This window comes from Thamnophis sirtalis, unplaced genomic scaffold (genome assembly GCF_051295495.1).
Source record: "Thamnophis sirtalis isolate CommonGarterSnake01/CBP01778 unplaced genomic scaffold, rThaSir2_p1.2 scaffold_10, whole genome shotgun sequence".
In the NCBI taxonomy this organism is placed as follows: Eukaryota; Metazoa; Chordata; class Lepidosauria; order Squamata; family Natricidae; genus Thamnophis; species Thamnophis sirtalis.
The window spans coordinates 2,839,712-2,857,062 of NW_028261390.1; the positions used below are offsets into that span (position 1 = coordinate 2,839,712).

Below are 17,351 nucleotides of genomic sequence, written 5' to 3' on the forward strand. Positions count from 1 at the left end.
ATTTTTCGGTGAACCGGTTGTTAAGAGCCGAGGTGGGGCAGTGGTTAAATGCAGCACTGCAGGCTACTTCAGCTGACTGCAGTTCTGCAGTTCGGCGGTTCAAATCTCACCGGCTCAAGGTTGACTCAGCCTTCCATCCTTCCGAGGTGGGTAAAATGAGGACCCGGATTGTTGTTGGGGGCGATATGCTGACTCTGTAAACCGCTTAGAGAGGCTGTAAAGCAGTATATAAGTCTAAGTGCTATTGCTAGTGTCCTTCCTTCCTTCCTTCCTTCCTTCCTTCCTTTCTCCCCAGTGGCTTGAATGCAGCATTGCAGGCTGACTCTGCCCACAGTCTGGAGTTTGATCCTGACTGGCTCAAGGTTGACTCAGCCTTCCATCCTTCCGAGGTGGGTGAAATGAGGACCCAGATTGTTGGGGGCAATATGCTGACTCTCTGTAAACCGCTTAGAGAGGCCTGAAAGGCCTATGAAGCGGTATATAAGTCTACTGCTATTGCTAAGTCTACTGCTATTGCTATTATTGCTATTGCTATTGCTATTGCTAAGTGGGTTGAATGCCACCACTGGTGCAGACTGATGCTCCTGGCTGGAACATCTGGTTTGATACCACCGCTGTCATGGCAAAGTGGGCTTTGATAAAAGAGATCTTCCCCGGATGAAGGATTCTGGATTTTTAATGTGCAAGAGAAATCTGTTACATAAAGATAATTTGCATGCACTCCTCGTCTGGAGCACAGCCACGACAGAGCCACAGTGAGTTCAACTTTTCCCTGCTGCCACCAAAGCCCCCCGGTGCCCTTCTGCTTTCCTCGCGGGCTTCAAGGCATCTGTCGGGGTGAGCTAATCTCGGTTCTCCCGATGACCGAGCGCAGGGCGGCAGGCGAAGAGTCACGCGGAGTGAGTTCTCACAAAGTCACAGAACGACCAACTAGATCAGCAGATCCGACCTTTGCAGAAATCGCGGGGCAGGTGGGAAGAGGAGCTTTGCGCAGAAAGAGGGCGGGGCAACCAGTGCCATCGGGTGGACAAGACAGGGGAAAAAGCAGAAGAAGATCTGCAGACCGATTCTATAAATAGGGCTTGCTTTTCAAACACAGCAGTAGCTGGAATTCTTCCACAGTGGCCTTCCGACTCTTCCTTTACATCCATAACCAAGTCGGAGTGCTTGGATAATTATTAGTTAGTGCGATTGGTACTTCTGGGCCTAACTGCAGAGCCCCACACATCAAAACCAAGAAAAGTTTGTGTGTGTGTGTGCGTGCATACAGACGTGTGTTTGTGTACACACACACACACACACACACAAATCCCTATAAATAATAAGTATATAACTGAATCTGTGAAATAGAAGAGAAGAGAACGTAGATAGAAGAGAATATAGAGAAAAGAGAATGGAATGGAGTAGAATAGAAAATATGTGATAGGATAGGATAGAATAGAATAGAAAATGTGGAATGGAATAGAATTGAGTTGGAATTGGAATGGAATGGAATAGAAAATATGGAATGGAATAGAAAGTATGGAATGGAATGGAGTAGAAAATATGGAATGGAATAGAAAGTATGGAATAGAATAGAATAGAAAATATGGAATAGGATAGGATAGGATAGAAAATGTGGAATGGAATAGAATTGAGTTGGAATTGGAATGGAGTGGAATAGAAAAGATAATGAATGGAATGGAATAGAATAGAATAGAAAATATGAAATGGAATAGAATTGAATTGGAATTGGAACAGAATAGAAAATATGGAATAGGATAGAATAGAATAGAATAGAAAATGTAGAATAGAAATGGAATAGAATTGAATTGAAATGGAATAGAATAGAAAATATGGAATGGAATAGAATTGAATTGGAATTGGAATGGAATAGAATAGAATAGAAAATATGGAATGGAATAGAATAGAATAGAAAATATGGAATGGAATAGAATAGAATTGGAATAGAATAGAATAGAAAATATGGAATAGAATTGAGTTGGAATTGGAATGGAATATAATAGAAAATATGGAATAGAATTGAATTGGAATTGGAATGGAATAGAATAGAAAATATGGAATGGAATAGGATTGAGTTGGAATTGGAATGGAATAGAATAGAAAGGAAAATATGGAATGGAATTGAATTGAATTGGAATGGCATAGAATAGAAAATATGGCATAGAATAGGATAGAATAGAAAAGAAATACAGTACAGTACAGTACGTTAAGTGAATCTGGCTTCCCCATTGAATTTGCTTGTCAGAAGGTCACAAAAGGGGATCACATGACCCCAGGACACTGCCACCGTCATAAATATGAGTCCGTTTTCAAGCGGCTGAATTTTGATCACTTGACTCTGGGAATACTGCCATGGTGATAAGTGTGAAAAATGGTCATAAACCACTTTTTTCAGTGCCGTTGTCACTCTGAACGGTCGCTAAGGAATCTGTCGTATGTCAGGGACTGCTTGTGTGTGTATTTGTGTACTGTGCGTGTGTATGTATAGACATAAACACAAACAGGTGGATGTGTATGTGCATGAAATATATATCACGTGCTGCTTCACTCTTAGTGTTAATAGAATAAGAGAGCTGGAAGGTACCTTGGAGGTCTTCTAGTCCAGCCCCCGGCTCAAGCAGGAGATCCTATATCATTTCAGACACATGACTGTCCGGTCTCTTCTTAACCCTCCCCCCCACCCGCCCCCCCGTGTTGGAACACCCCCAATTTCTAGAGGCCAGCAGTTCCTCTGGTTAATCATTCTCGCTGTCAGGAAATTTCTCCTTAGTTCTCGGTTGCTTTTCTCCTGGATTAGTTTCCATCCATTGCTTCTTGCCCTGCCCTCAGGTGCTTTGGAGAACAGACACTGAAGAGCAGAAATATCTTTTATATTAGATTGTTGTGTTAAGGATTGAAAACGGGCATAGTTCTGTAGGTGAAGAAGGAGAGCAAAAAGTCCATTCTCTGCATTTCTGTGCGCGCACACGCACCTCTTAAAATGCAAACCCACGCAGTCTAGCTATGTAGCCATCCAGTTGGCACATTAAAGAGATTTCCCCCCCCCCCCCCCCGCCCGGAAGCTTGACATTTAAAAGCATCTTAAAATTCATAAACCGCCACAATTCCTCATCTGTGATTCACATAATGAATGTGTATCGGTTCTGAACATCGCATGAAAATCGATCTCTGGAACATTTGATCAGATGTAACGCTTGATTTCTGGGTCTTTGATATACGTGCCAAGTCGTTTTAAAAAATGTATCAGGCTGTCGAATGGAAGCATCAGTCTAGGTTGTCATTTATAAAACATTTTTCTTCCTCTTCTCACGATATGAATTCTTCAAAGGAGAAAAAAACTGAGTAGGTTTAAGGCCACCCCAAATTCTGGGAGATACGCAGTTGGCAATGAACCTCCATATAACAAAATACAGCGTTAATGCATAAAAACTTAACAAAAAACAGCATATGAAATGTGTACCATTAGAATAGAATAGAATAGAATAGAATAGAATAGAATAGAATAGAATAGAATAGAATAGAAAATGGAATGGAATGGAATGGAATAGCATAGAATAGAATAGAATAAGGGATAGAGAATAGAATAGAGTAGAATAGAATAAGGAATAGAAAAAATAGAATAGAAAAGAATGGAATGGAATGGAATAGAATAGATTAGATTATATTAAATTTCTTTATTGGCCAAGTGTGATTGGACACACAAGGAATTTGTCTTTGGTGCAGATGCTCTCTGTGTACATAAAGAAAAATAGAAAAGAATACATTCATCAGGAATCATAAGATACAACACTTATGGAATGGAATGGAAATATAGAATAGAATAAATAGAATAGAATAGAAAATAGAATAGAAAATTAGAATAGAATAGAATATGGAATAGAATGTGGAATGGAATGGAAATATAGAATACAATAAATAGAATAGAATAGAATGGACTAGAAAATTAGAATAGAATAGAATATGGAATAGAATGTGGAATGGAATGGAAATATAGAATACAATGAATAGAATAGAATAGAATGGACTAGAAAATTAGAATAGAATAGAATATGGAATAGAATGTGGAATGGAATGGAAATATAGAATACAATGAATAGAATAGAATAGAATGGACTAGAAAATTAGAATAGAATAGAATATGGAATAGAATGTGGAATGGAATGGAAATATAGAATACAATGAATAGAATAGAATAGAATGGACTAGAAAATTAGAATAGAATAGAATAGAATAGAATAAGGGATAGAATTGAATAGAATATGGAATGGAATGGAAATATAGAATAGAATAAAATAGAATATGGAATGGAATTGAATAGAATAGAATAACAAGAGTTGGAAGGGACCTTGGAGGTCTTCTAGTCCAACCCCCTGCCTAGGCAAGAAACCTTATACCGTTCCAGACAAATGGTTATCCAATCTCTTCTTTAAAACTTCCAGTGTTTTGAGCATTCAGAACTTCTGGAGGCAATTTCTGTTCCACTGATTAATTGTTCTCACTGTCAGGAAATTTCTCCTTGGTTCTAAGTTGATTCTCTCCTTGATTAGTTTCCACCCATTGCACACCAGAGCATATGAAACGCGTATCAAAATATAAAAACCTACGCATACAAAAACCCCAGTATATGAAATGTGCATCGAGATATGAAACACAGCAAACAGCAGCGAACCATTTCAAAAACGCGCAGCCCTTCGCGGCGCATAAAAATTGTGAATAAAATGAAATCATATATGAGCAGTTACCAGAGTGGCTAAGCCGATGGCCGGCTAGCTAGATCTTTTAACCATTGGGCAGCACTGCCCTCAAGATGCTGCATTTCAGGCAGGGATCCAGTAAACATTTTTTTTTGGGGGGGGGGCGCATTCCGTCGCAATACGATGTCAGGTTTGCAGGATGTTACGGTTAGGAGGATCAAGCAGCCCCCACTTATATTTCCAGGATTGGCACCTGCCGTAATTGGTTCAAATCCAGTTGGGGGCTCTCCAGATTTAGGAGATCAAAGCCTTGTGCTAGATCAGATATTAAATTAAACATATCTGGATTAGAAGCTGCCCACTCCTGGCGCCACACTATCTCACTGTCACAGTCTTCTCTCAGATAGTTGCTGTCCAAGTTTCCATTGGGGCTTTCAAGATTTGAGTCTGAATATTTGGTGGCCACAGTCCTCGTGTTACGTCCCCTGGTAAAATGGCGGTAGGACGTCTAATATCAGGGTCACATCCGTTGGGCTACAAACCGTCCAGCTGACTTCAAGCCAGGCACAAATCTACATAGCAATAGCAGTTAGACTTATATACCGCTTGCAGGAACTGAGTATGTCTAGTTTAATGAAAAGAAGGACTAGGGGAGACATGATAGCAGTCTTCCAATATCTCAGGGGCTGCCACAAAGAATAGCAATAGCAATAGCAACAGCAGTTAGACTTATATACCGCTTCATAGGGCTTTCAGCCCTCTCTAAGCGGTTTACAGAGTCAGCATATTGCCCCCACAGTCTGGGTCCTCATTTCACCCACCTCGGAAGGATGGAAGGATGAGTCAACCTTGAGCCAGTGAGATTTGAACCGCTGAACTGCTGAACTAGCAGTCAGCTGAAGTGGCCTGCAGTACTGTACTCTACCCACTGTGCCTTTTGAGCTAGCATACAACACTGAAAACCCCTCGACTCGGCAACTACAATTGAGGCCAAAATTCATGTCGCTAACTGAGGCATTGCTTGAGTTTTTTCCCCACTTTACGACTTTTCTTGCCGCCGTTGAGTTGGGTTGAGTTTGCTTTGTTGATTAGCCCTTGGGCTCTGTCAAAATGCAGAATTCCAGACACAAATTATGGCTAAAATCTGATAAAAACAATTTAAAATGGAATTGGAATAAAATTACGATTTAAAACGAAATTGGAATAAAATACGATTTAAAACAAAATTATTTTCGCATTCGCTGGCTGGGGAATTCTGGGAGTTAAAGTCCAGACATCTTCAAGTTGCCAAGGTTGAGAAACACTGCACTAAATGAACGGTTATAACTTGAGGACTACCTGTATTCACGTCGAATTTCATGTTTTTTGCATTCTAAACATTTTGCTCTTAACCTTTCTTTCCCAAATTCTTCCTCTCTCCATCCACATGTATCATCGGAGCATGATTGTAAGAAGAAAAACTGCTGGGACCCCTTAGCATCCATTTGGTGGATGATGGTTTGATTAACGGATGGTGGTTTGTTTGGTGGACGATGGTTTGTTTGGTGGATGATGGTTTATGTTGCTCAAACCAAACAATCGTTCTTAAATTATACCCTATATTTATCAGGCCCTGTTTTTTTTTGTGTGTGTTTTTTTTTCTGTTTGCTTCGTTTTTCATTTGGGTTTTAAATAAGTTAAACTGGATTTTTATTTGTCTCACCCCAAAAACAGAAGCCACAACGAAAAGCTCTGAAAACTCGGGGAATGTTGACGTCGCAGGAAATCAAGACCATTCACGTAAGTGGAGCCAGAGGGCTTCCGGGTAGGAGCAGCCGAGTTAAGCAGAGCCGAGGAAAAAAGGATCAATCCATCCATCAGAACTGGGAGGGACCCTGGAGGTCTTCCAGGCCAGCCCCCTGCTCAAGTAGGAGATCCTATACCATTTCAGACACGCGACTGTCAAATCTCTTCTTAAAAAAAAACCTGCAGTGATAGAGCATTTATAACTTCCGGTGGCCAGCTGTTCCACTGGTTAATTGTGCTCACTGTCAGGGAATTCCTCCTTAGTTCGAGGTTGCTCCTCTCCTTGGTTAGTTTCCATCCGTTGTTTCTGCTGCTTTGGGATGTAGAGTAGATAAAAGTAGATAAAAGTAGACACAGGGAAGACAGCCAAGTCTTCATCTCGACTGGAGTCCTGACGCCATGGATTGGCTGTGTTTTTTGTCTATTCTTGCCCCTTCTGTCTTTATTTATTATCTCATTTAATCCACTAAATTAAAATATTCGAGGACTCTCTTCTGCTGCGGCTAGGACTAAAAAGGGACTGCTTTTGTCTGCGTTGTTGGTTCACGAGACTCGGTTTCTAGACAAGTTTGCTTCGCCTGTGATCCAAATTGATTTATATTTTTATTTATTCAAAGTTCTTTACCAACCATCTTCCCCACAACGCCGTGATGTCGAACCTATGGCATGCGTGCCACAGGTGGCACACGGAGTCCATTGTCGTCCCCCCCCCCCGCTTGCAGGCACGCGAGCCATCGCCCAGCCCAGCTTCACCACGCTTGAGTGCGTGCCTCCTGCCTGCCAGCTGATTTTCGAGTCTCTGCCGCATGTGGGAGACGTTTGTGCATGCATGGATGGGCGCGGGGGGGAGGTCACGTGCGCATGCATTGAGGAAGCGCCCCCCTCCCCCGCGCTCTAGTTTTGAACCTAGGAGGCTTCAGGGACGGGGCACAGGGGGTCACGCACGTCCCAAGGGGGTGGGAGAGCATGGGGGGTCTTGCACACATGCGCAGGCGGGCAGGGCGCATTGCATTATGGGTGTGGGCACATGCGCGTGCTGTCACACGCATGCACGATTTCTGCCCGCGAGGGCGAAAAGGTTAGCCCATCCCCGCTCTGACTCTGGGAGTGGCTTCCTGGCTATAAAACCCATAGAGAAGCGATCAAAATATAATCAAATATTTAAACCAGTGTTTCTCAACCTTGGCCACTTGAAGATGTCCGGACTTCAACTCCCAGAATTCCCCAGCCAGCATTCGCTGGCTGGGGAATTCTGGGACTTGAAGTCCGGACATCTTCAAGTGGCCAAGGTTGAGAAACACTGATTTAAACGATGCAGACTAAACTGGCCCAAATATACATTGTAAGACGGTGTTTCTCAACCTTGGCTGGGGGATTCTGGGAGTTGACGTCCACGGGACTTAAAGTCGCCACGGTTGAGAAAGACTGTTGTAAGAGAATGTTTTGGGGATCCCGCGCCCAGCAAAATCTCTCTCTCTGCATCCCAGGTGACCCGGCACCTCGATCCGCTTCCGGCTGGCTATTTCTACAACGGGACGCAGTTTGTGAATTTCTTTGGAGACAAGATGGATTACCATCCGCGTATCTTTTGCTATAACCGCGTGTCTTGTGCAGCCTTCCTTTATTGATGCCTTTCTTTTATTTATATCTCACCTCTACTGTTTTTTTATAAATCAGGTTAAAGGTGATGGACATACCTAACACTCTTTCCTCCTCCCGTTTTCCCCAAAATTCTGTGAGGTGGGTTGGCCTGAAAGAGCACGAAATCACCCCGTGAGCTTTCACACCTAAAGCAGGACTAGAACTCACCGTCTCCTGGTGATTGGCCCAAAGTCACCCAGCTGGCTTTCCTGCCTAAGGCGGGACTAGAACTCACCGTCTCCTGGTGATTGGCCCAAAATCACCCACTTGGTTTTCATGCCCAAGGCGGGACTAGAACTCACCGTCTCCTGGTGATTGGCCCAAAGTCACCCAGTTGGCTTTCATGACTAAGATGGGACTAGAACTCACTGTCTCCTGGTGATTGGCCCAAAGTCACCCAACTGGCTTTGATGCCTAAAGTGGGACTAGAACTCACCATCTCCTGGTGATTGGCCCAAAGTCACCCAGCTGGCTTTCAGGGCTAAGGCGGGACTAGAACTCCCAATCTCCTGGTGATTGGCCCAAAGTCACCCAGCTGGCTTTCATGCCTAAGGCAGGACTAGAACTCACCGTCTCCTGGTGATTAGCCCAAAGTCAATTAATTGGTTCCACCACAAAACCGCGGACGACAAAATCCCGCTCGACGAAAGCGCGCATTTGACGTCATCACAGCGCGACGAAAACATCGCGCTGTGATCGATAAATGTAAAAATAAAGCAAAAACCTTACCCTAACCCCCCCAAACCTAACCCTAAACCTAACCCTAAACCTAACCCTTAACCTAACGCTAAACCTAACGCTAACCCTTAACCTAACGCTAAATGTAACCCTAACGCTCTAAACCTAACCCTAACCCTTAACCTAACCCTAAACCTAACCCTAACCCTTACCTTTATGTGAATCGGCTTGCTTTAATTTTAATTTTATTTCAATTTTTAATTTTTTTCGTCGCGCTGTGATGACGTCAAATGCGCGCTTTCGTCGAGCGCGCTTTTGTGGACCGCAGTTTTGACGGGTCACAAATTAATTAAGTAAATTAATAAAAGGGTTTTTTGTCGGGATAAGGAGTTGCTTCCTGTTCTTGGGAAGCCTCGGTCCGAACAGTAGTAATTGCAGTACTATTTTTAGTCCCCTTTAGTTGTTTCCCGACTTCTTCCCGGAAATCCTTTTCTCCCCCCTTCTTCTTCTCCTTCTTCTTCTTCTCCTTAACGGTTTCATCCCAGTCATGGACCAGTTCATGAACGATTACTTGGAAGAGGCGAACCGAGAGATTGAAAAGTACAACAGCGAGCTGGACAAACAGGAATACCACGATCTCTTCGAGCAGAAGATCTAAGCCGGGGATCCACGTGGGGGTACCGAAAAACTCCCCGAGACCCTTTTTCAACAGTCTGAAAATTAATTTGCCACCAAGAAATCATCTTCTTTCAATCTTGGCTAGCTGTAAAGCTGGTTTGTTTGGGTTTGTTTTTTAAATTAAGTTGCATTCACATTAGCTTGGCATCTTAAAATGTGATAACGGTCCCAGGAATATTGGTGGGCCGGCGTGATTTCCAAATTTGTTGTCGAGTAATCTAGAGCGCATTGGTGGAAAAGCAATGTAGAGGTTTTATTTTATTTTATTCATTTCAAGCGTTTACGGAACTGTCTGCTCCTTCGTTTTGCTTTTCGGACGTTTCCCGAAACGCTTTGTCTTCAGTTTAGTAACCGAGATAATCGGGGCCTGTGATTGTTTGCTGGCCCTGCTTATTCCCGAGGGAAACGCATCTGAAAAAGTTGATTTGGGGAGGTCCTAATCCCCAAAGCAAAATGTAAATGATCTTAAGGGGCTGCCCCAAACTGACATATCGTGGTTTGAAGATGTTCTTGAAGCGAGAAATGAGGGGACGTGCCTGTTTTTAAAGGCCGCTAGGAACCGACATGGCGGTTTGGTGGTGTTTCCCAAAACGAGAAATGGGGGGGACACAAATCATCTTGACGGTGCCTCAGACCAACATATCATGGTTTGAAGACGTTCCTAAAATGAAAAATGTGGAAGCACAAATAATCTTGGCGGTGCCCCAAACCAGCATGTCATGGTTTGAAGATGTTCCTAAAATGAGAAATGAGGGGGACATCCTTGTCCTTAGGGACTGCTGCTAACCAGCATCGTGGTTTTGGGGTGCTCCCAAAGCGAGAAATGATCTTGACTGTGCCTCAAACCAACATATGATGGTTTGAAGGTGTTCCCAAAGCGAGAAATGGGGGAACACAAATGACCTTGATTTGTGCCTCAAACTAACATATGATGGTTTGAAGATGTTCCCAAAGCAAGAAATGGGGGAACACAAATGACCTTGATGATGCCTCAAATTAACATATGATGGTTTGAAGATGTTCCCAAAGCGAGAAATGGGGGAACACAAATGACCTTGATGGTGCCTCAAACCAACATATGATGGTTTGATGATGTTTCCAAAGCAAGAAATGGGGGAACACTTTGACGGTGCATCAAACTAACATATGATGGTTTGAAGATGTTCCCAAAACGAGAAATGAGGGAACACAAATGACCTTGATGGTGCCTCAAACCAACATATGATGGTTTGAAGATGTTCCCAAAGCGAGAAATGGGGGAAACACAAATGACCTTGATGGTGCCTCAAACCAACATATGATGGTTTGATGATGTTCCCAAAGCGAGAAATGGGGGAACACTTTGACGGTGCATCAAACTAACATATGATGGTTTGAAGATGTTCCCAAAGCGAGAAATGAGGGAACACAAATGACCTTGATGATGCCTCAAACTAACATATGATGGTTTGATGATGTTCCCAAAAAGAGAAATGGGGGAACACAAATGACCTTGATGATGCCTCAAACTAACATATGATGGTTTGAAGATGTTCCCAAAGCGAGAAATGGGGGAACACAAATGGCCTTGATTTGTGCCTCAAACTAACATATGATGGTTTGATGATGTTCCCAAAGCGAGAAATGGGGGAACACAAATGACCTTGATTTGTGCCTCAAACTAACATATAATGGTTTGAAGATGTTCCCAAAGTGAGAAATGGGGGAACACAAATGACCTTGATTTATGCCTCAAACTAACATATAATGGTTTGAAGATGTTCCCAAAGTGAGAAATGGGGGAACACAAATGACCTTGATTTGTGCCTCAAACCAACATATGATGGTTTGATGACGTTCCCAAAGCGAGAAATGGGGGAACACAAATGACCTTGATTTGTGCCTCAAACCAACATATGATGGTTTGATGACGTTCCCAAAGCGAGAAATGGGGGAACACAAATGACCTTGATGATGCCTCAAGCCAACATATGATGGTTTGATGACGTTCCCAAAGCGAGAAATGGGGGAACACAAATGACCTTGATGATGCCTCAAACTAACATATGATGGTTTGAAGATGTTCCCAAAGCGAGAAATGGGGGAACACAAATGACCTTGATGGTGCCTCAAACCAACATATGATGGTTTGAAGATATTCCCAAAGCGAGAAATAGGGGAACACAAATGACCTTGATTTGTGCCTCAAACTAACATATGATGGTTTGAAGAAGTTCCCAAAGCGAGAAATGGGGGAACACAAATGACCTTGATTTGTGCCTCAAACTAACATATGATGGTTTGAAGATGTTCCCAAAGCGAGAAATAGGGGAACACAAATGACCTTGATTTGTGCCTCAAACTAACATATGATGGTTTGAAGAAGTTCCCAAAGCGAGAAATGGGGGAACACAAATGACCTTGATTTGTGCCTCAAACTAACATATGATGGTTTGAAGATGTTCCCAAAGCAAGAAATGGGGGAACACAAATGACCTTGATGGTACCTCAACTGTCCCTCAAATTCATTCTTTTCTTCCCCCCCCCCCTGGAAAAAGAGTCCAGGTTGATCTGGAACGAAGAAGCTTTGGAAAACTTTACGGTGGCTTCTTAATTTGTAGTTCCGTAGGACCGTCTGCAAGGGATAAAGTTGTTTTGGTTTTAAATGGAAAGCTTGGCGAATCTTGGTTATATTGGCGCGTGAAGCTTTCCGTGGGGTGCCCGAAGGCCCCTCTTACAGGCGAATAGAGTGTCCTTATCAGAATTGTGAATTTTATCTATGCATGGTTGTAACCTAGTTAATCTTCAGATGTAACTGATAGTGCCTGGTAGGAATAACGTAGCTAGGAAAGTTTCAGGAGGAGGAAACGTGGCTGTAACAGGTGAAAAGACACTCGGTGTTTTGAGAGATGGGAAGGGAAGGTGACTCTCACCATTTTCTCCCCAGGAATCGCAGTGCAGGTTTTAGCACAAAATGCATTGCCATTCCAGAGTTATCCCAGCTGAGTTATCTATCTCTCTCCAAACTGGGAGACCTCCAGAAAGGTGAAATAATCCAACGAGATGATGATTCTCAAAACACCTTCGGCTTCTCCAGTGCTTCATAGGGGAAACCAGTGGAGAAGTTTCGCTCGTCCAGCCACAGTTACGGAAGGCTCCTTTTTTTTCTTTTGCTTAGGATAGTTTGTCTAACGATCCGCGAAGCCATATTATATCTATCTAGAAATAACCTTGTTGCTACCCAGCATCTAGAAGCGGAGACAAAGGGGCAGCCTAGCCCGATTTGTCTCCGCTTCGGCGTTGAAAAAAAGGCGATTGAGTAGGTTTTAAGTGCAATTGTTACAAATGAAATAGATTTGCCGCATCGAAAGCTCTGCTGAACTCTGAAACACACGGGTCCTGCGTAGAAAAAGTAAATTCCCCAAGGCTGTAGTGTTTTTTTTTTTCAAGTTTGGGGACTAGAAGATGGGTGGACTTCAACTCCCAGAATCCCGCCCAGTCGGGGAATTCTGGGAGTTGAAGTCCACCCATCTTCAAGTGCCCCAATTTGACAAACATGGCTCCAAGGATTGTATTAAACACAGCCTTTCACCCACACAAACCACGTAGGGGAGAAGTCAACACAACACCGTGTGTCTTGTTTGCTCCAAAATTCATAGTCCGTGGACGAAGCTTTTGAGAACAGCTATCGTCTTGTGGGTCACAGTTTTCCATGGCATAGGAAACTTTTCCTGCTTCTTGGACTGGAGCCAGTGTCTGTTACCAACGGTGCCCCGATAGCATCTGGCAAATCAAGAGCTAGGGCAGTGGTCTCCAACCTTGGCAACTTTAAGACCTGTGGACTTCAACTCCCAGAGTTCCTCAGCCAGCTTTGCTGGCTGAGGAACTCTGGGAGTTGAAGTCCACAGGTCTTAAAGTTGCCAAGGTTGGAGACCACTGCTATAGGGGATACATGTAACCAGGATCAGGTATCACCACTGCAAAGGCCTAAATATCCCGGGGTTCCTTGGCTCAGCCAGATACTCTCTTTCTGCCCCGAATAAGTTCTCCATCTGGTCGTCCCATCCCGACACAGAACGGGGGATTTTTAGGGTGCAGAATAGGTTTCTTCCAGGTGCGTCTCCACAGGGGTCCCACTGGCCCCCCGCTTTCTATTGTGGTCCATTTCTGTTGCGTTAAGTTGTGTGGGGGAGAAGCGCAGCCGAATCAGCCGTTTAGCAGAAGCCGGTAGAGAAAGGGTGTCTTTTGTACTGCATGCAAAATAGAAGAATTAAATCAAAGCGAAAAAAAATCACCGTATTTTTAGATTCAAGACCTTCCACCAACTTGGTACCACGCGAATATTTCTTCTCTTTTTGGGTAAGGATCTTTAAAAAAAAAAAGAATTGTTTCATTACCTCAAACTCGGTTGATCTTGAACTGTGATTTACGATTGTCTCTCTCCCCCTCCCCTAAACCGGGTAGGGAAGGGCGAGGAGAAATTAAACAGCAAAAATGATTTCTAAAACTGTGATGACGAGGGTCCTGTCAGAAATACCAGTGCCTTTTTTGCGGCGCCGACGATTAAAAGACGCCGACGATCTGGATACCTGGATGACGTCACGGCCCTTGATCCTCGCCCCCCCTCTTTTGAAGGGAAGGAGAAAATAAAAAACCGTTTGGTGGAAGGACTATGAACTTAGTAAAGCATATTTAGCACAGATATTTAGCTAGGCTCTCTGTTTGGTGTTCTTTTTTTAAAGAATGAAATCTCCAAACTCTTTGAGGACTGAAGTCAATAATAAATGGAGAAATACTTGATCCTGTCGGGAATTTGAAGACAAATTTCAGGGTTATTTTTTCCCTCTGTTAGGAATTGCTTCAACAAACCCGACAGCATTTTTATTAAAGAGGGGGGGGGACTAATTTTCTTTATTTTATTATATATATATATATATATAGAAATATATATTTGAAGGGGAAGGGGAATGGCAGGGCTGGTAGACATTTAATTGGGGAGGGGTGGCAAAGAAAATTTGCCTGCTGTAGGAAAAAAAACACACACACACAAACACGCACACACCAGTGGTGGGTTCCTCTCCCCGTCGCTACTAGTACGGTGCTTACGGCCACACATCCTTTCGTGGACATGCGCTGCAAACGCACACGCACTCCACCGCCCCTGCGACACCCAGCAACTTGTTGAAGATCGCGCAGGCACTTCACACTGTGCGCGTGTACGCAATTGGCCGGTGGCTTTAAAAACCAGTATCGAACGTGGGCAAGCCGCTGTCAGCTGCTTCCGGCTACTAACGGTACGCCCATACCAGGCCGTACTGGCCTGAACCCACCACTGACACACAGACACACACACTGAAAAAGCGGCTCCACACTCTGGAGCCGCAAACACTCCCCATCCAAAGTGCTATTACAGGCCTTCTTGGGTTACCCGCGGCTCCCCGAGATTTTTGGGGTCCTTTCCGTCGGCGGGAGGCCCAGAGTCGAGTCCTCAAGGAGTTTCCATGCTTGCTGACTTCCCATGTAGCCGTATGTGTGGATTTCTTTTCCCTATCGACATGAGGATGAGTGTGGTCAGAAGTCGCTGAAGTTATACGGGGAGGGTGGGGGGGTTGGGGGAGGGCAGATTATTGCAAACTTGAGAGAGCGGCAGGCTTACAGCTCCCAACTTTGCTGCTGGAATAAAAATGGGGAAACATCTGGAGAAGGTGTACCCCAAATCAGGCCGCCTCTGCCATCCGGCAGATGGGCCAACTTTCCACCAGACGAAATGGTATCGACGGCTGCCAGGGATTTGGGGTGACATCGGGGGTACCTCTTCAAACACTTCCTTTTTTTCCGGCCCAAATTCCCTTTTTATTTTCAGCAGCATCAACTGGCGGAGGGGGGGGGGGCCTTAAGCGTGCCCGAAATTGTCTTCTGAATCTTAATTTTCATTATTTTTCCTGAATTTTGCACAGCCGATAAGCTCTCGAATCCCCTCCAGGTTAGGGTTCGGGGATCAGGGGAAGGATAAGACATAAAAACTGTGAGTTTGTTAGAACTGCATTGCTAAATCTACTTTTAGACGATGAAAAACGTACCTCAGAAAACTAGTAAGAAACGGACTTTGTGCCCTCCGCTAACCGTCGTCTCACTCTTTCTCTCTCTCTCTCTCCTTTTTTTTTTAACCCGGTGCCAAAATGGAAAGTTTCATACTAGTTTTCACCGCGTTTGCAAGACTCCGTCAAAATGTGTTATTTTTTACAAAAAAAAAAAAAAACTCTACTGTAACTTCAGTTAAACTGAAAAAAACCGTGTGATTGAAGCTTTTGGGCTCATCTGTATTTATTACACAACTTGATTCCGTAAATATATAAAAGTTCTTCTACCTTTATTTTTGTATTATTTTACACGTTTATACTGGCTGTTTGTGATTATTATTTTTTACACCTGTAACTTGGATGCGATTCTAAAACCCAATAAATTATATTCATCCAGTCAGATGGAAAAAAAAAAAGGGGTTGTCTTGACTTCTTCCGCCTAAATGTTTGCGCCTTAAAACTGCATTTATGGACCATCCAAAAGGTTCAGCCTTTTGAATGTAGGCGAGATACATAGAATCATAGAAGTGTGATTAGGCATAGAAGGGACCTTGGAGGTCTTCCAATCCAGCCCCCTGCCCAAGGCGGGTGTCCTTATACCATCCAGGACAAATGGTTGTTCAATCCTTTCTTTCTTTTTTATTTATTTTTCATGTTTTATCTATTTTATTTATATAACATTCAACTTCCATCAAACAGTGTGTGATCTGGGTACAGTTATTTTATTCCCTTCCTCTCTCTCTCTCTCTCTTTCTTTCTTTCTTTCTTTCTCTCTTTCTCTCTTTCTCTCTCTCTCTCTTTTTCTCTCTCTCTCTTTCTTTCTTCTCTTTTTTCCCCTCTCCCTCTTTCTCACTTTTCTTCTCTCTCCCTTTCTGTTATTCTCTTTCTCCCTCTCTCTTCCTCTTTCTCTCTCTTACCTTCTTTGTCTCTCTCCTCTCTTCTCTTTTGGTTTCTCTCTCTCCCTCTTCCTCTCATTCTCTTTCTTCCTCTCTTCCTTCTTTGTCTCTCTCCTCTCTTCTCTTTTGGTTTCTCTCTCTCCCTCTTCCTCTCATTCTCTTTCTTCCTCTATTCCTCCTTTCCCTCTTTCTCTCTCCCTCTTTCTCTTTTTCTCTACTCTTATTTCTTTTTATTTTGGTCTTTTTCTCTCATTCTCTCTCTCTCTCTCTCTCTCTCACTCACTCACTCACTCACACACACACCAAACTTGGTGACTTGCCAGCCAGAGCTTTCCCAGAGCGCCTTTATCTCTCGCGCAGAAGTAATGAACTGCCAAGCATGTCTTTAAAACGCTATTGTGGCAGTTTCTGCTAAGTGGCCATGAGAGATAACGGGATGCCAACGAAGCAGATATGGAAAGGGGCTGGAGAGCCTAGCGCAACCCCCCCCCCCCACCTCCTCTCTCTGGCTGCAAGATAAAAACAGCACCGTTCTCGACCCCAGCCCACTTCCTCAGTTCCACACCGCTCGGCCCTTGCTGGGGCAAATGATGGCATGGTCCATACTCTGGTTTGGGCAGAGTCCGAGAACAACCTGGCTATTCCAGCTGCAGACAGATGCGAAAACCCACAAAAACATTTCAAAGGAAAGTTTGGAGAAGTTCAACTATTGGTTTTAAGAGCCACGGGGGGGGACTTTTTCACTCAAGGCATGGAGGAGAAGGACCGGGAGAGGAACTTGAGGATGGAGTCAAGAGAGGAATAAGCCTGGAGTCACGAACGTTGCCACAAGTGGGAGCTACATCTCATTCTGCATCTACATCTCATTCTATTCTAATGCCAGTTTAGTGCTGAACATTAGTCGATTACGTTGTGGT

At 43.7% G+C, this 17,351-nt stretch overlaps 1 protein-coding gene across 1 annotated transcript in view; it reads left to right on the forward strand.

Annotated features, from left to right (window-relative positions):
* Window positions 1–9,616, forward strand: part of DNAAF9 (dynein axonemal assembly factor 9) — a 91,578-nt gene extending 81,962 nt beyond the window's left edge. Inside the window, 3 exon segments of the mRNA XM_087723924.1 lie at window positions 6,411–6,476; window positions 7,970–8,063; window positions 9,347–9,616. Coding sequence (XP_087580050.1) covers window positions 6,411–6,476; window positions 7,970–8,063; window positions 9,347–9,459 — 273 coding nt within the window. The 3' untranslated portion in view covers window positions 9,460–9,616.
* The last annotated feature ends 7,735 nt before the right edge of the window (window positions 9,617–17,351 follow it).